The 20,433-nt window shown below is 45.9% G+C and overlaps 1 protein-coding gene across 2 annotated transcripts in view; it reads left to right on the top strand.

Annotated features, from left to right (window-relative positions):
- Positions 1-10,628, top strand: part of N4BP2 (NEDD4 binding protein 2) — a 1,406,797-nt gene extending 1,396,169 nt beyond the window's left edge. For both annotated transcript variants that reach the window (XM_078678311.1, XM_078678313.1), the window contains exon 17: positions 8,019-10,628. In XM_078678311.1, coding sequence (XP_078534437.1) covers positions 8,019-8,064 — 46 coding nt within the window. In that variant the 3' untranslated portion in view covers positions 8,065-10,628. The remainder of the gene's footprint in view (positions 1-8,018) is intronic.
- Positions 10,629-20,433: the final 9,805 nt, after the last annotated feature.

The following is a 20,433-nucleotide window of genomic DNA, read 5'->3' as shown; positions in this document are numbered from 1 at the left end:
CTTTCGCTGTAGATAGGCAGGCCCTTGTCCATTCAAACATTTGTGGATCAGACAGCATATTTTAAATGTAGCTCTTTGTCGTATTGAGAGCCAGTGTAGCTGCTCTAGGAGGGGTTTGGAGGCAGTTCTCGTGGGAGCATTGAGAACAAGGCGAGCTGCCGTGTTTTGAATGACCTGTAGTTTCGCCAACACCCCTTCGTTGGCAGAAAGCAGCAGGCTATTGCAGTAGTCGATCCGACTTAGGATCAGTGCTTGGACTAGGGTTTTCCTTGTAGAGTCAGGCAGCAGAGGGAAAACTTTACGTAAGAGGCTGATGATACGGAAGCATATTCCTGAAATATAGTTTGTATGTTGTTTGAGTGACAGATCCTGATCGAATCTGATCCCCAGATTCTTCACGACCTGTTTAGGTTCAGGTACTGCTCCTAGATCTTGTGGCCACCACTCTGGCGTCCATAACATTTTAGCCTCCCCAAAAAGCATCACCTCGGTTTTGCTGACATTGCACTGAAGGCAATTGGAGGACATCCAGTTTGCCACTGCTTTCATGCCTGAAGAAAAAGAGTTTCTAACATCAGCAGAGAGAGTCTTAAAAGGGAAGAGGAGCTGTGTGTCATCTGTGTACGATACGGGGGTGAATCCGTATCTGCGCATCACTCTTGCCAGGGGTGCCACATAGATATTAAAAAGGGTTGGGCTTAGACAGGAGCCCTGTGGCACCCCTTTTGAGATCTCCACTTCTGTTGAACGATACGCACCCATGGTGACTCTCTGGGTGCGATCGGATAGAAAACTCTTCAACCAGTCAAGGGCTTTGTTCTTAATGCCAGCGTTCGACAACCGTTCAGTCAAGATGGTGTGAGACACGGTGTCGAACGCTGCCGAGAGATCTAATAGAACCAGGATGACTGATAGGCCCTTGTCCTGGTACATGTGTAAGTCATCAGTGACAGACAGAAGGGTGGACTCCGTACTATATTTTGGCCGGAACCCAGACTGAGAGTAGTCCAGGGCGCCAACAAGTTCAATGTGTCTGGACAGGTGCAGGTTTACATGTTTTTCGATCAATTTCCCCAAAAAAGGTAGTAAGGAAATAGGCCTAAGGTTGGCTAAGTCAGTCCATGGGGTAGCAGTATTTTTCCTGATGGGTCTGACAAGGGCTCGTTTCCATTCTTTGGGGACAATCCCTGAACTAAGTGAGAGATTCACTAATTTTCCAATTGTTGGGCTGAGTTGTTCGGCTAGGACTGGCATTATCCTGGCAGGGATGGTGTCTTTTGGGCTCCCACTCTTAATCTGTAGTATTAAAGAGGAGGTTTCCTGTAAGGAAATGGGGGGAAAGGTGTCCAATGAGTGTACATTGGGTTTAGATTCCGTATCCATCTGGGGAATGGTCGGATCTGTGGAAGTTATCATGTTGGCACAAACAATTTTATCGTAGATTTTATCAATCTTGTCGGTGAAAAAGCAGGAGATCTTGTCACATAACTGTTGGGATGCCATATCAGAGGATTCGCATGCAATTGGTTTAACAAAAGTTTGCAAGATTTGATAGAGTACCCTAGGCGAGTTACCTGCATCATTTATTTGTGATGCAATATGGGTTTTGCGTGCTATGCGAATGGCTTTGTGGTAGAAAGATAGTGCATCCCAATACTTTTCCTTGTCCTCTTGTAGGTGGGAGGTTCTCCACCTCTTTTCTAGTTTTCTGGCATTTAGTTTAAGTGTCCTTAAGTGGTCAGAGAACCAGATTTCTTGTTTTTTGGCTGGTCTTGGTTTGAACTGTTTAAGAGGGGCAATTTTATCTATAACTTCCTTAATTTCCTCTTCGAATTTGTAGAGGACAGTTTCAATATTGTCTTGAGGTATGAAGAGGGGGGGATTAAATTTTTGCTTAAAGGTGGTGTCAGTAACTTTGTGCCACTGTCTACGGACACTTGGCAGTAGTGTAGGGCGTGAAGGGGTAGGTGCATAGTGAGGGGTGGTAAATTGTACAATAAAGTGGTCAGTCCAGTTGACCTGTATTGCAGGAGGGCAAGAGACCAGTGGGACGTTGGAGAGTATCAGGTCTAGGGTATGTCCTGCCTGATGAGTGGGCCCACTGTTCCTCTGTATTAGTCCTAGGGAGGACAGATCAGTTAATAAGGATTGTGCCTCACTGCAATCCGACCTCTCACTATGTAAGTTAAAGTCTCCGACTAATATGAAGTGTCTGTCATTGTTAACATGTGGAGCTAATAGCTCTATCAGCATGGTGGAAAAGTTATTACAGGGACCAGGCGGACGATAAACTAGGGCACCTCTCTGACTGTCTTTTGGGGACCGGGTTATTTTAAAGACTAAGAGCTCAATTTCAGGGGTACTTAGTTCTTCTAGGACCGAGATGTTAATCTTTTGTTTGTGCACAATAGCAATCCCGCCGCCTAGTTTGGTGGGACGGTCTAGTCTAACTATTTTGTAGTTACTCGGAATTCCCAGAGTTATGGCAGGGGTACAGTGTGGTTTGAGCCATGTTTCTGTAAGGTAACATATGTCTGGAAGTGTAGATGAAATTAGATCCCAAACCTCTACAGAGTGTTTGGAGAGTGACCTGATATTACATAGGATGTTTTTGCTCCCTAAGGGAGAATGTTGGTTCTCAGCAGCCTTAGTGGTAGTGGGGATCAGGAAGTTGGGACATTTCATAATATAAGTCTTCCTCAAATGCGTGGAAAACTGGGCATGACAATGGTGGCACGAAAAAGGGCCTTCAACCTCAGGTAGATCGCCACATCTGACACCTAGTGAGGGGACTGTGTTGAGTCCTAATAGTACCTTTGAGGTGTAGGTTATCCTTTCCATGGGCTTTGTTAGGGGCACAGTTTTAGCAGCCTCCAATGCCCCTGGCCGCGTCCAGTCGCGGACGGGCGCAGACGGGCTGGTCTTAGGCTCGTCTTCGGCGCGAAATTATCCACAAATCCCCCCTCTCTTCTGAAATATCTAGCTAATCTCAATAAGCTTGGCCACCAGGTCTCCTGGCTTTATAAGCTACTGCGGCCGCAACACTCTAATCGCAATAAAGATCTCACACAGTTCTAGGAATCTCACTCCTCTCTACCAATTTCAGATTTGGATTAGTTCAAAATCTGGGAATCGACTACGAGACACAAAATAAGCCCTACACTCTCCCAGACGAAGTTTTGGCTTCTCCATAAAGCTTTCTGGACCCCGGTGCGTCTCTTCTCACACAACATTAGGGAAAATGCAACTTGCTGGAATTGTAACGACAAAGATGTAGATCTGGAACACCTCTTACTCCAATGTGTATGTGTAGTACCCTTTTGGGACAAGATCTTCGCCTTTCTCTCTAATTTCTTCCCTTTCTCTCCCACCAGGGAGTTATCCACCTTGGTATTCAGGTTTCTAAGAGCCGACTCTCTCACAGATAATGATAGGGCCCTACTAGATTTACTCCTCACTGCCGCTGTAAAGACTGTTCTTAATAATTATAAGGACACTCGCAAAACCTCTTTTAAATGTTCGTTAAATTGGGTTACCAGCCTAAGAGGGGCTGATAACCTTTCACTTCAAAACACTCCATGGCGCCCTCCTCACAGACAAATGTGGGCAACTCTTGATAACTACTTCAGCGCACACAAACCTCCTTGAACCTTCCACCTACTCCTCCAACCCCTCAATCAATCAATCAATGTACTTATAAAGTGCACTACTTACCCGTGAGGGTCTCATGGCGCTGGTGGGGGGGGGGGGGGAGCGCTACTGCTCGAAGAGCCAGGTCTTGAGGAGTTTTCTGAAGATGAGCAGGTCTTGGGTCTGCCGTAGGTGGGTAGGGAGGGTGTTCCAGGTTTTGGCGGTGAGGAAGGAGAAGGATCTGTCGCCGGAGGTAGTTTGTTGGATGCAGGGGACGAGGGCGAGGCTGGCACAGCGGAGCTGGCAGGTGGGAGTGTAGAGGCTGAGTCTGCTGTTGAGGTAGGCTGGTCCGGTGTTGTGGAGTGCTTTGTGTGCGTGGGTGAGTAGCTTGAAGGTGATCCTCGTGTCGACGGGGAGCCAGTGTAGATCTCTCAGGTAGGGGATGATGTGGCTGCGGCGAGGGATGTTGAGGATCGGTCGAGCGGAGGCGTTTTGGATGCGTTGCAGTCGTCGCAAGTGTTTGGCCGGGATTCCTGCATAGAGTGCGTTGCCATAGTCCAGCCTGCTGCTGACGAGGGCCTGTGTCACCGTTCTTCTTGTATCGGTAGGGATCCACTTGTAGATCCTGTGGAGCAGGCGGAGGGTGTTGTAGCAGGAGGAGGAGAGGGCGCTGACCTGTTTCGACATGGAGAGGGAGGAGTCGAGGATGATTCCTAGGTTGCATGCGTGAGCTCTGTGTTGTCGACGTAGGAGATAATGTTGAGGTTGTGCTGGCGGGCGACGTGTGCGAGGGGGGCCATGTAGATGTTGAACAGCGTCGGGCTGAGGGATGAGCCCTGGGGTACGCCGCAGATGATGTTGTTGGCTTTGGAACGGAAGGGTGGGAGGCGGACGCTCTGGGTTCTGCCGGAGAGGGAGAACGAGGTCCAAGCCAGGGCCTTCTCTTGGATTCCGGCTTCTTGAATGCGAGACTTTAGTGTGCAGTGGCAGACCATGTCAAAGGCAGCTGACAGGTCCAGGAGGATGAGGGCTGATGTTTCGCAGTTGTCTAGTTGGATCCTGATGTCGTCTGTGGCGGCGATGATGGCTATTTCGGTGCTGTTGTTCCTTCGGAATCCGTACTGGGACGGGTCTAGGATGTTGTTGTCCTCGAGGTAGCGGGCCAGTTGCGTGTTGATGATTTTCTCAATGACCTTCGCCGGGAACGGGAGCAGGGAGATGGGCCGGAAATTCTTGAGGTCCTTGGGGTCCGCCTTGGGTTTCTTGAGAAGGACGTTGATCTCTGCGTGTTTCCAGCTTTTCGGGAATGTGGCTGTCTTGAAGGAGATGTTGATAAACTTCCGTAGTTGGGGTGCGATGGTTGCATCTGCTTTGTTGAATATGTGGTGAGGGCAGGGGTCTGACGGTGATCCTGAGTGGATGGAGTTCATGGCCTTGCGTGTCTCGTCATCGTCATCGTTGGCGTTGGTCCAGGTGGTCAGGCCGTTGATGCGGGTGGTGTTCGTAGGTCGGGTGGGGTCTGCCGTTGTCGGGGCGGTCGTGGTGTTGAAGCTGTCATGGATGTCAGCGATCTTGCAGTGGAAGAAGGTGGCCAGCGAGTCGCACAGTTCTTGTGAGGGAGGGATGTCGTTGTGATTGGCACTGGGGATGGAGAGTTCCTTCACGATTCTGAAGAGCTCTTTGCTGTCGTGTGCGTTGTTGTCCAGGCGGGCTTTGAAGGAGGATCTCTTGGCTAGTCTGATGAGGTGGTGATATCTGCGGGTGGCGTCCTATGGGCTGCGTGGCTGTCCGGTGTTCGTTCGTGGAGCGATTTCTTCTCCAGTTTCTGGCATGCTCTTTTGGAGGTCTGGAGCTCTTTGGTGAACCAGGTGGCTTTCTTTCTGGTGCGGCAGTTGGCGGGTTTCTTGAGCGGGGCGAGGGTGATGGTGCAGTAGTTGATACACTGAGGTTGCGGGCGGCAGCTTCTGGGTCGGTGGCTTTGCTCCAGCAGCGGCAGAGTAGTTGTTGGGTGCGGTGGTGCGTGGTGAGTTTCTCGTAGGTGAGATGGATGCAGTGGTGGTCGGTCCAGTGGAGTTAGGTGGTGTGGCTGAAGGAGACGTGGGAGCTTGTGGAGAAGATGGGGTCGAGCGTGTGGCCGGTGACGTGTTGGGGAGCAGGGACGAGTTGTTTGAGGCCAAGGTTGACGATCAGGGTGGCGGATTTGGTGTCGTTGTTGTTCTCGAGGTGGAAGTTCTTGTCCCCGAGGAGGATGTAGTCCGTGGAGGCGAGGGCGTGCGTGCTGATGAGGTCAGCGATGGAGTCGCTGAACTTTGCCCGGGGTCTGGGGGGTCTGTAGACGGGTGTCCCTCTGAATGTGGTGTTGGGGTCGGTGTGTATCCGGAAGTGCAGGTGTTCGGCGGGGTTGAGGGTGTCGTCTGAGTGGGTGGAGACCTTGAGTGGGGACTTGTGGACAATGGCTATTCTTCCTCCGATTCCGTTAGTGCAGTCCCTGCGGGTGATCTTGTAGCCGTCCGGGACGGGTATGGCGAGTCGTCCACCATGTCTCGGTTAGGAAGGCAACGTCTGGGGCGAGGGTGTCGAACAGGTCCCAGAGCTTGACGGCGTGTTTGCGTGCGGAGCGTGTTTTAAGGAGTATGCAGCAGAGGTGGTTGGGTCGGGTCCTTGGTGGTTTGGTGACTCTCTCGCAGGTGAAGCTGCAGGTGCGGCAGGAGAAAGGATCGTGGGTGCGTGGAGGGTGCTGACGTGGTAGCGGAGCCTGGGTTTGTGGCGTGCGCCGGGTCCAGGGGTTCTGGCGCTGGGCGTGGACGGGCGCAGACGGGCTTGCCTCTGGAGCGCAGCGGCCGCCATAAGTAGGAGGGTGTGGGGGCGGAGCAGCTGGGAGGGGGGATCGGTGAATGGGGATCGGGTGGGCGGGGACGCAGCGGCGGGAACGGCGTAAGGAACGAGGCGAGGGGGCGGGGCCGGAGGGAAGCAGCGGCAGGAACAGGGGACTAAGCGGTACAGCAGGAAGAAAAAAAGGGAAACAGCTACAAGGGAGTACAAAAAAGTAAAGTACACAGTACAGCACAAGTACACTCGCAAATACATACCAGAGCAGGGGGTCAAGAGCAGGCATGAACTGGCAGCGGCAGCTGGGCTAGAGGCACGGGCGCAGTAAGGTGGAGCTGAGCGACGTGTGAAGCAACCTGCCTGGAAGCAGGGTCAAGGGTCGATCCATCACGACCATACATGCTCTTTTACGACTCCAACCCATCATGCCCCTACACGCTCTCTACGTGCTATACCAACAAGTCAATTTTCCTCAATAAATGTAAACGCCTGCAGGTCACTTTACTTGTGTTGATACTACCTATGCAATGTATACGATTGATGTCATGCATCTTTTCTTTTTCTGTTTACCCCAAGTTTCCATAATGCTTTCCTAAGATCTATTATCGCCCAGGCATTTATTTCTTTTTATTTCTACAGTCAGCCGCCATTCTTATTGTACCCATCATTGATTTCTATTTTTTCTTTGTTGTATGCACGTGTCTTTTGTGTTCCTTTTGGAAACAATCAATAAAAACTTTTGAATAAAAAAAAAAACATATTAGATAAGGTAACAAGTAAGAGTAAGGTTAGCCAACTTATCTGCTTGCGAGCCGCATTTAAAAGAGGCAGTTCTGTTGTTGCTCACGCCTTTTATTACTTATCACTGCATTCTAGAACTGTTTTTGCTTATGATGTAGTGCGGCTGCTTGTGACTTCATTAAAAGATTAATGCATAATATAGCCTCCTGTCTTGTAATGAAATTCATGTTACACAGTAACAACATCTTAGCCAGGACCAGGCTGTCCCCATAGCAGCTAGTCAGCTCTCCATGACCTAGGCTCGGCCATTATTACCTGAGGCAGTAGCACACATCAACCTCACTGGCTGCTATACTACCCCCAAAAAGCTGCCTGCAGTACTTCGTTGCGCTAGAAGCCTCTATTTACGTATGGCTAAACATTTTAGTGCAGTGATGTAGACACCAGCACTAAAATGTGTTGGTTTGTGTAACGTGACAGGGCTTAACAATTTTCATATTTTGAGTTGGAGGTTTATGACTATTTGCCATTTTTTTTTATGTAGCAGAGCACCAATTTTACCCAGATGTATCAAATAAAAAAGTGTAATCTGTAAGATTTAGTTACGCTATTCTACTTTAATGACTGTTGTACATTTGAGTGAGCTGTATTGTGGCAGGTAACATGATTTTTTGTCCACAGTAACGATTCATGATTAGCTTTAAATGCTGCAACCTTCTAAGTGTTTTATGTAGTTGGGAGTTAGAGTCCTCCAATCACACAACCTCTACAATAATTGTGATGTTTCAAATCTCACTCTCATTTCTGTTGTTTCACAGGTTCAAAGAAGTAAAAGCTGGGTGTATACAAGTAATGCTGAAATAAATGCTAGCTGCATGATCATCTTTAACACAGAAGAGTTATTGCATTGTCATTTAAAACGGCCAACACTAACAATTTTGCTATTTAAAAGTTGTTTTATTGTTTAACTGCCTTCTAGTCAAAGTTATACATCTATCACCTTTCTGGTCATGTTAAAGATATGTCTTTTATGTTTCTTAACTTCTAAATTGAATTCACAAACACCCTTAACAATATTGATTTATTTGAAGTTTACCGTTTTTTGACAAAGTTATGCTTCTAGTGTGAGTGATTTCTGGGTTTTTGTGTGTTCAGTCAAGCAACTCTGCCGCTAACAAACCAAAAAAAGGAGATTGCTGTGTTGCTGCAGTGAAACCTTCACCTTAACAATGTCTCATGTAGAGCTCAAATGTGGACTGGGCATATAGAAACATAAAGAAGCGTACAACTCGAGAACTGCACGTCATCAGTTGTCAGAGATCTATGAAGAAATTTAGAGTCTGCATGAAAGTAAGAATTGCTGGTGACCACCTAAAATTTCCATAATTTAGTGTTTTTTAAGGATTTAACTAGCGGACTATATGAGACTTCTTTAGGACTACCTGTCAATGTAGTCCTGAACATGGGTGGTACTTGTTCGTTTTCATAATAAGTAAGGGAGCCATTTGCATTTATCCTTGATTTGACTCTTTACCATTTATACTATGCATTATGCACTTCACCTTACTGTGGAGTGAAGTGTTCTGGTATTATTTCGAATGACAATTAATCCAAGGTTTGCAGTGTATATGCTTTAAGAGGTTAATCAGAACATGCATATATTATTTTTGTTCGCCAGTCTAAACCATTCTGTTAAACATCTAGTAATTAATTTTAATATTGCACCTTTGCTGTGAGCTAATCTGCAGTTTTGGTCATCGCTGTTCAGAAATTAACACTGCGGTTAGCATATATTGTATTGGCTTAGCGCTGCAGTATTTGAACATTTATTTATTTTGGGTTGTCAGCGGATTATGAAGAGGTTAAACACATATCAATTTGGTCACTAGTGTAAAATTAAATACAGGTTGAAAGCAACTTAACTACAGTTTACACAGTAGTTAGCCTTCTCTACTTTGGAGAAAAAAAACTGAGGTAGAAAGTATTCAAATGAGATTTAAAAAAAACCCAGAAAGAACATCCTGAAATGTTCTCAATATTAATCATCTAGGTATGTAGGGTGAAAACCTGCCCAGTTATAGACACTAAAGTCCACTTAGTGTTGAACGGAAAATCAAATTAATCAAATCAGATTGATGCACACACACTTTGCATTATGCTCAATGTGGTGATTAGATTGTGTGCTAATCTGGCAGAATATTCATGTTTGCCCATTTTTAACTGTTGTATTTTACACTGTTCCTGTTATATAATTTAGAGTTACAAATTTGGAACTATGCCGGCCAATGTTTATTATTACCGGTCAATATAAAACCAAGTATCCTAATTCTTAAGAAATATATTATAAACATAGTTTCCTTGGAAACATTGAATATTTTCTGCACCAAACATACTGCAACATAGAAAACTCTATAATTCTGTTTTTCTATACAGGTACTTAAAATTGTTTCTTAAAATATTGCTATACTATGCTACATACTATATTATTTTATAAAGGATAATTTAGCATTCTTTAAATGGATAATGTAAAGGTATTAGCATTAGGGGTTTTTGAGAACAATATATAACATTGGAAACCTGCACATTAACTAACGAGTAGCATTACACCAACATTGAAATTTGAATCTTTTTAAAACTCTTTAGTTATTTATGGCAGTCCATTTTGGATTTTTAACATTTACCAGGAAGTGGAATTACAATGTTTAGGTTAGGATTCCAATCCCTTTTATGACTTCTTTCTGATCATTCTGAAATGAGGATTCTCTGAACGAACTTTGAATGCTTGCATTGTATATTTCATTTTAAAAACATTTTAAATAGGTATACGACCAATATGCATCCTTGCTTTAAGTCTTTATTACAAAAAGCTAGAGTATTGTGACAAAGAGGACATTATAATCAGTGTCTTTAAAAGTGGCTGTTATGTACCAGTCAACAACTTTTTATGGTGCTTTAATTCAATAATTACATTTTAAAGAAAAGGAATTTGTGGTGCTTTAAATTCTGAAACATGTTTATAATTTTCAGAAAAATGAAAGCAATATCTCTTACTGAAAATACAACTACGGGTCAAACAGCATATTGAAACAAGCAACAGTATTATGACTTACAATATGTATCAATCATTCAGTAGTAGATTGGGGAGTAAAGGATGTCATGACAATTGGTGCAAATCAGACTAAAGAACACAGGCATAGCCTTTCAATTGTGAGAAATGATTTAGGACCAGTGTATGTAAAGATACAGAGCTCTATTTTTTAAATAATAATGATGTTTGCCATGTTTTGCTGTGTAATGTATGAACGTTGCAGTTGTCAATTGATTGTATCTTATTGAAAAATAATTTGTAATTTTACATGTAATTTTTTCTTATGGAAAAATTAATTTGAAAGTTATAAAAAGTTTAATTAAAAAACTTTTACCCTTCATCAGTTGTATGTAACTCTTACATTAATATTGTTAATGAAGTATAAATAATGATATCTATTGTGAAACATTTTAATGAAAGTTGGCTCTGTGCTAGATCATATCAGAACGAAACCACATGGAAAGTAATTATTTGGGGAGTCAGAGTGCTTGTGAATCATGGTGAATCTCTATGTCCTTTTATTTTTCTATTGCCAGTGGTATGACTTTACAAAGTTGAGAGGTCTGCATTGACACGATCAGTCCACCCTGACTTTGCAAGTGTTGTGTTGTGTGCAAGAAGTTTGCTTGATGTTAGAACGTGAGTGGCGTTTTAGTGCTATTTCCTCTCATTTCATTGATTAGCATTGCAATGTTACTTTGCACCTATCACAGTTAGAAGGCAAATATGGCAGTAACAGCAGAATGGTTGGTGAAGAATGGTGGCATAATAATTAGTAGATCTGGGTGTTTAAATAAAAACATGGTGCTGCTTGATGGATCTGTTCAGAAGGAATAAGAAATTGTTGTGAGCCAACCTGAATATTAAACATTTTAACATGGAGTTCGAAGACTAGTCTCCTTGGATAATCAACTTGGAGGATTAGGATCGAGGCTAGTCTAATTTAGAATACAGGGAGCTTGCTCCTGGAACCGTTGAACTAAGAAAAGCTCCACCTAATCGTACTGGTCGAGGGGCCAAGATTTCATTGTGATACGAATGCAATCAATGAGATTCCCAAGAGGTGATATATAAATTGGGCAACCTCTAAAAGAGCTTCCTGAAAAGCATCATCACCAGTATACTGAGCAACCTTTTGCAGTTGGTTCATTCTGAGTGCCAAAAAGGCTTCAAAAACTATCTACCAAGTGGTATGGGGATCGGTCTCGAAAACAAACTTCAAAATGTGAAGAACAATGTTCTAGAAAGCAGTGAAAGCTACAGTTGAAGCAAGCTCTCGGGTGCATTCAGCAGTGAAACAAACTGCTGATGTAAAAAAATATCTTGGAGTTGAGAGCTGAAAACTACACTTCATCCAAGGGGGAGAAGAAAAATAAGATTTTGGGGAAAAAATATTTTTTTAGATACTGCTACAGTTCATATAACCACAATCATACCTGAGTACCAAGAACTGCAAGGGGGCTTGCTACACTTAAGCAGCACACAACACCAATTGCACAACAATTAGGCATGACAAAGATGGGTTTTGATGAAACCATTGCACCAGATGCATAGGCAAATAAAATACCAACGTAACGTAAGTCAAGGTCCAAAGCAAAAATGTGCATTTAACATACAACATCTTATTCACCATTCCTACCAGTATCCAGATCCAAACACATAAAGAACATGACACAGACCACACGTGGAAGAATGCATTATACACTTAAGTGATTGACTCAGTTACTGAAAAATTATTAGAGCAGGATGCATTAGTTCAGTGACAAATGAGTACAATGGAGAGCGGATATTGCATCAAATTAATTTGTTCCTCTTTATATTCCATGGCAGTCAAGATCAGCAAAGATCCTTTGCCTCTGTTGCTCTAGGAAATAGCAGCCTTACTGTCAAAACTGGCTACAGAGGAGCACCGTTAGACCAAATAGACACAAGAGTTCATTTTATGTACTTTGTATTATCTTTGAGGGATTTGATATTATGACGGAACTTGGACTTCCGTTTCTTAAACAATTATGAAAACCTATTTATTTTGAAAATGGCAACATTGCAGCAGCTCATCCTGCTTCTAAGTCAAAGGGATTTCATGATGACACTGGTTCTGAAGGAGGTTCTCTTCGGTATACCAAGGCTTCCTAATCATCAGTAGTAGTTACAAAACATTTCATTGTGTTCTTGTTTAGAATAAAATTTGCACCAAGAGTTTTTACAAAAGGTCTTGCAATGGTAGTTGAGCTTTTGCACAATGGAAAGATCCATGTGTACCCATCCCTTCAAAGTTTATTGGTAAAGCGGAAGATGGTTTGTCAAAGACTGGCACACACAGCATAGTCTTGCTACACAGACTAGGCTTCACCCAGTTTACAGAAATCCCACCTTCTACAGCAGGAGATACTAACTCTCTTCTTGGGCTCAGTGATGAATTCTATCAAGGCAAAAGCCTATTTAAAAGTAGTGTGTGCGGGAATTCCATGGAATGCTTTCTTCTTTAACAGATACCTGTAACAGTGAGAGGAGTTATGTAACGTTTGGGAATGATGGCATCCTAAATTGCATTAGATCCTTATGCATTTTTATTGATCTGTCCATTGGGGAAGTGTTTAGCAAGGCAATGTACTGGGCACTGGGAGGATCTAGTACGTAGCACAAATTCTAAATTGGTCCCACTAACTCTGACCAATACCATAGCTCCAGCCCCCTCACACACCCACACAGTACTTGCCTCACCTTCTCCCTCTATCCCACCCCCCTCTTCTCGCTATAACCACCCCTCCTTCTGGCCACCCTGCATACGCCCAGATGGCTATTGCAACCCCCTAAGCCCCACTCCTAGCCTACCCACTTGCCCGCTACCCCCAAATCAAATAATATGTACACAACTCTCACTAGATTCCAGACTTGACACCTCTTACTTTCACTACAACAAGTCAATGCAGACGTCCAAACCTACAGGGCCTTATCCTACAGTCACCCAAGATCAGATGGCCTGATAGGGATTTGGTTACAAACTATCATAGTAACCTCTCTTCAAACCCCCATTCTATACAATCACCTTTTCCGAAGCACTTGTACCCGAGATGAAGAACTTTACCATACCCCAATGCACCTAACCGACCATTCTAAATGAGGTATCCTTTATCGAGCAAGGATATCCATTCTCTCCTCAGCTCCTATGATCTTCTGCAACACAATCACAACACATCGCTCCAGACAACACAAATAGCCATACCCGAATCCAAACCATCCCCCCTAATCCACACAGAGTTCCAAGACCCAACAATAGAGGAATAATTAAAGACAATCTTATGCGCACCCCCCTCACACAGGACCCTCTAGTTCCCACCAAGCCCCGTCTCAAATGTATAATTCTAAATTATAGACCGGCCTCAAGACATGCGGCAGACATAGCTGATCTCATACACGCTCATGAACCTGACCTTCTAATCCTGACCGAAACCTGGTTGAATGAATCATCTACACCCATCCTTGATATTCTGGTCCCTCCAAACCAGGACATCACTAGATTAGACGGAGTTAATAGACCAGGAGGCGGCATTGCCTGCATCCATCAGAATAGCCTCTTTGTGAGCCGTTCTCAGTCACCGGTATTCTCCTCCTGTGAATACCTCTGTATTAATATCACAACTAACCAGTAGCGGCCCATGCTGGGAGTGCTGCTGGGCGCCGACGTGGTGTGGGTGAGGGGCAGGGTGGGGGCTAGTAAACTACGGATTACGGTCGATTAGAGGTAAGCAAACATATAAATAAATAAAACAAATGTTGTTGCGCGCGCTGCATCGCCAAATGCAAAGCCCCACGTCAGCGCCCAGCAGCACTCCCAGCACGGGCCGCTACTGCAAGTAACAACAGACCAGTCTGCACCCTGCACACATTCCCCCACCCTCCAGTTGATAACCTCAACTTCATTGAACAGTTTATGGATATCAGGACTACAAACCCAGAACAACAAAGCACCCAAATCTTCCTCAGAGATCTCAATCTACACTGGAACGACCCAAATGACTGTTGTAATCAGCCTCAAAGCATTCTTTACGGACCTCGACTGTACTCAAATCTGCAACAGCCCCACACATAAGGCTTCAGTCTTAGATCTGGCCATTTCCAACGCAGATTCCATTCAACTTGAAACGATCCTCCCTTGTGATTGGTCGGACCACCACTCCATTATATTCCTCATTAATGAAGCTGTGAAACTAAACTCAGCCCAACCTACAAAACTTAAAATATGGAAAAGGATCCTAAAAAACGCTAACATCAATCTACTAATATCCCCTTGTATCAACCTGTTGCTTCCACCTGAGTACTTATCTGATGTACAAGCTCTTTCAAAGCACTACTTCAATTCCATGGCTACGGTACTAGACTCTGTTGCATTGCTCCAGCTGAAAAGACTATCCACAAAAGACTCCAAACCATGGTACGATGGCAGACTCAATGCGGACAGACGTACCTTAAGACTAATTGCTCCAGTCGCTGCGCAGCGGGAACGCCAAAGGCTAGCCCGTCTGCGCCCATCCGCACCCTGAAGTCGCCTGGAGCCAGGGACCCTGGTCATTCATTTGTAAGCAGGGCCCAACCCCCCTTCTGTCTTATTCTAGATGGGAGCTGCTGTATTTGAGGACCGACTCCTTACTCTCATGCCAGACAGAGACTTGGCCAATTCCAAAGGGCCCCTTCTCCTGCCGAGTCTGTTGGCTCCAGGGTAATTTTGATGAGACGGCCCGATTGATGTGGAACCTTGTTGTATTCCCTCAATGTTTGTTCCCCCATTCTTAAATCCACCACTTTTTTTTAGCTATGATACAGGCAAACCCCTCCATAGCTTTCAGAGGGGGTGGAAAAGTTTGCTATGTAATGTTAGATCCTTGCCTAAGCACTCTACTGAGATTTGGGATCTACTGTCTTCAGTGCAGCTTGAGCTGGGGTTTCTGACCAAAACATGGTATAAGCCCCATTCTGTTCACTCCATTACGTTAGCTCTACCTGAAGGCTACAAACTTATTAGGATGGACAGACAACTAAAGGTGGGGGGTGGAATTGCTATTGTGCATAAAGATAGCATCAAAGTTACCACACTGGAACAGCGTTGTAATGCCATTATGGAAGTCTTAGTTTTTTGGATAGATTTTTCTTTCTAACTTAGTTGGAAGGGGGCCTTAGTTTTTTTGACCCCCAGACCCCTTAGCTGAATTCTCATTACAACTTACTGAATTAATAGCCCCCCACGTGATTTTGTGCAGCAATTTTTTATAACTGGGTGATTTTAACATCCATAGCGAATGCACCTCCAATGCTGACTCAAAGACACTTCTGGCAGACCTAGCCCCCTTGGGCTTATCTAAGCTCAATGAAGGCCCCACTCATATAGCTGGCCACACACTGAACATTATCTTTTCCTACTCTCCTAGTGTTCTGTGTGAGCCTACTCAACAACTAACATGGTCTGATCATGCGTCAATTGAATTTTCCATTCAGGGCCCAAGAGAGCTGAAGGGATCTGACCATGTCACTTACCACTCCCGCAGACAATGGCAGAAAGTCACCCCGGAGTGCTTTCAAGCCTCTGTTTTTAGTGCCTAGGAACACTGCACCGGACAACAAAGAGGAAGCTCTGGCCAAATACAATTCTGCTGTTTCCAGGGCTATTGATCAACTTGCGCCACAGAAATCACTCCCTAACCACTCTAAGCGCCCTCAGACTGCTTGGTTTTCTCCTCAGCTTCGAGCGCAGAAACAACTTTTTAGAAAATACAAAAGACGCTGGCGCAATGCCCATGATGAGTGGGCTAAAGATCAGTTTTTGGTCACCCTGTCTGGCTACCATAAAAATATAAAGGCAGCGTGTAAAGCCCATATTGCATCTCAATTAGCACAGGCTGGCAATGCCCCTAAAAATGTATATCGTATCCTCCAGTCTTTTACCAACCCCAAGGCCTGCAAGAATCTAGAGGTTTCCACCCAAACGCTCTGTAACGGTATCGCACAATATTTCTCGCAGAAAATAGCACATGTATGAAAAAAATTTCAGCCAGAACAGGCAACCTCACAGCTGCTAGAGAGCTTCCCTCCGGTGACCTTGGCAGACGTAGAAACACTGCTTCATTTGGTAATATCAGGCTCCCCCCTTGATACCATCCTGGCCAAAGTTTTTACCTCTCTGGCCTGTAAACTGTCTCCTTCTATCGATTAGCTCCTCAATCTCACACTGAGAGAGGGTCATGTTCCGTCAGAATGGAAAGCGGCACAGGTTATGCCCATCCGTAAGAACGCCAGGGCTCCTTTGACGGATTTCTCCAATCTCTGTCCCATCTCGCTTCTTCCCTTCCTGAGCAAACTATTGGAGAAGCATATCAATAAACATCTCTCCAACCATGTCGAACTTCCTGGTAGCTTAGACCCCTCCCAGTCAGGCTTTAGGCCCAAATACAGCACAGAATCAGCTCTGCTAGTGGTCACAGATAACATCAGGATGACCCTAGACAGGGGCCATTCTACGATTCTGGTGCTGTTGGGCCTATCTGCTGTGTTCAATACGGTTTCATATCAGATATTGCTCAGGAGATTGGACTAAGAGACTCTGCCTTCCACTGGATGACAAGCTTTTTATCTGCTCGCTCTCAAACCATCAGTCTTGGCCCATATCGTTCGGCACCCATGGAATTGTCCTAGGGAGTGCCTAGGACATGCCTGAGCCCCACATTGTTTAATATCTATGTAACTCCCTTGTCCAGTCTCCTGAGGATGCATGGGTTTATTCCCATCTCGTATGCCGACGATACACAGCTGCTTTTTCTTTCGATAAATTTACTCCATCAGTACAGTCGGCCTTCTCCTCGAGCATGAGAGCTATTTCACATTGTATGAAGAGCAATCTCCTCCAATGTAATGTTGGGAAGACAGAGATTTTGCTCTTTGGAAATGCTCCTTATTATACACTCCTGAATGGAGGCCGGCCGATCTTGGTGCGCCCCCTGCCCCTAAATCCCTTGTTAAGAACTAAGGCATTCGTCTGGATCAAGCCCCTACTCTGAAGGAGCATGCTGCTCAGACAGCTGGCTCCTGTTTCCATACACTGGGCTTACTCCGCAGAGTCTTTCCTTTGCTCCCTGATTCCACTCGGAAGACTCTGACTCAGGCATTTATATTAAGCCGTCTGGACTACTGCAATGGTCTGTTGGTCTCTGCTAATGAGGCATCGCTTAGCAGACTGCAGGTAGTCCAGAACACGGCGGTGCGATTGGTCCTCAACGCCCCTTCCAGGACTGCCTCCCGCCCTCTTCTTTGCCAGCTTCACTGGCTTCCAATATGCCAGCGGGTAAAGTTCAAAGTCTGCTGCACCATCCATAAGGCATTATTAAATCTCGGTCCCATCTATCTTTCGGAGAAATTTACACCTTACCTGCCTTCCAGGTCTCTTCGCTCGGGATCTAAGTTTCTTCTTGTGGTTCCCCAAGTCAGGAAGGCTAGATTAGGGGAAAAGGCCCTTTTCCATCTCGGCACCCGGTATTGGAATGAGCTCCCTCTTCACTTGAGACAATGCCCTAAACACCTACAATTCAGAAAGCAGCTTAAGACCACTCTTTTCTGTCTCTGACTCTGCTACAGTAGCTCCACGTCCCTGTTGCCCGTCCGAAGCGCAGAGATACCCCTTCGGAGGTCGATTCAGGCTCTATATAAATAAATAAATATAAATAAAATAAATAAACGTAGATGGAGAGCGTCCCTGTCCCTTGACCACCTTAGGCTTCTAAGAGTTACCAGAAACTCCTACTACAAAAATATCAGAAGATCTAAAGCAAACTTTTTAAGTAACCAGTTAGACCAAGCCAAAAATCGACCCAAAAACTATTTGAATCAGTCAAAGCACAATCAAATGGCCTACCGTACCCGCCACCCAAGCTGGACTGAGCTTATTACCCAGCTGCAAAGAATTTGCCTCCTCCTTCATTGAGAAGACCGAAAACATGAAGATGGATCTGCATATGGCCTTAGTGCTTCATTCTTATATCCCCAAAGACACCCTTGCACCCCTCTGTCAACCTTTAACATATCCACACCAAGGCTCGCCCTCAAAAACAATGCCGCATGGTCCTCCTGATGGAGCAAGGTTTCATATGTACAGAAACTTGCTTGGACTCAGGTCTCTCGAAATAACCTATAATTAATTCATCAACATGTTTTGTTTACTAATATTTGCATTTCACGACATTTTTAGTATCTAGGGGAAGCTTTCCTATGTGCTTCTACTAACAGTAACCTGAGTGTGTTAAAATGGCTGCCAAAAACGCGGGAACTGGGCGTGGCTACCAGCCGAGGGAAATGGCCGCCTAGTCTCTGAGCTCCGAGGCCGTCACAGCCCATTTGATGAAATCCGTGCATTAATCCGTTACTAGGAGTCCGCTAAAGGGCTCCCTCAGCATCGGAACCCGCGCAGCGCATATCGGAAGTATTCCGATCTCAATCCGCCACCGGCATCGGTAATTATCCTCGTTCGACTGCACTCGGCCTGGCGGGGCCTACGGACTTGCGTGATTGAGGTGGCCGGCGACTGACACCCCCGAGGCCTGAAGCTCAACATCACTACGCGCCGGGGCATACCAACATCGATTTCGCCCCAGTCACTCCCTCCTACAATTCCTGCTCTAATCCTGGCAGTGGAGGCTTTGTAGTATGAACTGTGCACACCTGCGCTGTGGCTGATCTGACCGGCTCCAGCCCCTGGCTCTGCTGCATACCTGCCGGCTCCAAGATAGAAAGATCCGGGTGAGAGGCGACAACACTTTGGCATCTCTGGCGTCCTCGCTGTTCCCTTCCCCTACTGCTACTGGACACGTTTTCACTCCTCTGGACTGCGCTGACCCCAGTCCCCGAAACGCGCTGGTTCCGTGGGTGGGGTCCCTGCCATACGCTTGCAGCGGTGCACGCCCTAAGAAGCGACCCCGGGATCATGATGGGCCCCGGACTGAACTAGTGAAGACGCTACACTGCGGGGGTGCACCCATCGCGTGTTGTTGACACTGCTAGACACGCTTTACCCTCGAGAAGGTGGGACGGCCTACTGGCCTGAGGTGTGGCAGCCTGCAAGATCCTCGGTGGGTCGACGGCTGCCAAGAGGGCACCCCCCTCACCTGCTGCCCCAGGACTCTCGCCTTTGCCGACCTCATTGCACCAACTACAACACTTGGATAATAACTACACTTGTTTCACTATAATTTGTGAAACATTTTCCTTTGCGTCTGCGACGCGCCTCACAGCCCTCGTTAACATGGCAGGCAGAGGGCCCAGAAACCACGCTGCTCAGGCTAAACTGGACAAGTACGCCTATGAAACAGGGTCGCACACGACCCCACCCCACGGCAAAACGCAGGAGGGCGATGGAGGGAAGAAAGTCACCCGTGATGACATCATGAAGGCCCTGGCAAACATACAGACGACAGTTGGAACAATCTCCACGGACGTAACCCTGCTTAGGGCGGACCTCCACAAAATGGCGGATAAGGTGAAAGAAGTGGAAATAGTGACAAAATCCCTGGTTCAGGACACCTCAGAACTCCAAACATCGATGGCCCGCCTGGAAAGGGAAAACAAGATGCTAGCGGAGAAGCTGGATGACCAAGAAGGACGCGCTTGGCGCAATAACGTGAGGATTATAGGTATTCCGGAGACGGAGGGGGCCCGGGCGATGGATCTCTATGTCGAAGTACTGATAAAAACCAGGCTACAGCCTAAAGGACTTTCGCATTTTTTCTCGGTCGAACATGCTCATAGAGTGCCCGGAGGGAGGCCAAAGCCCAGGGCCCCACCGAGAACGGTCCTGGCCCGCCTTTTTAACTTCAGGGATAGTGATGCAATTCTACAGGCGGCAAGAGTCTCCCCCCCTATACGGATACTGAACTCAGTCATTTCCTTCTTCCCGGATTACACGGCGGCTGTTTCTAGGAGGCGCTGCAGCTTCTTCGAAGTTAAGAAATTACTCCGGGCTAAGGAATTACAATATTCTATGCTCTTCCCTGCAAGATTGCGGGTGGTGGCTGAAGGGCAGACTTGGTTCTTTGACTCTCCGGAAGCGACTCATGACTAGCTGGAGGGATGGCGTCCGGTACCTGAAGCAGGCCGAAGACCGAGAT

This window comes from Lissotriton helveticus, chromosome 2_2 (assembly GCF_964261635.1).
Source record: "Lissotriton helveticus chromosome 2_2, aLisHel1.1, whole genome shotgun sequence".
In the NCBI taxonomy this organism is placed as follows: Eukaryota; Metazoa; Chordata; class Amphibia; order Caudata; family Salamandridae; genus Lissotriton; species Lissotriton helveticus.
This window is presented reverse-complemented; position numbering and strand designations above follow the sequence as displayed.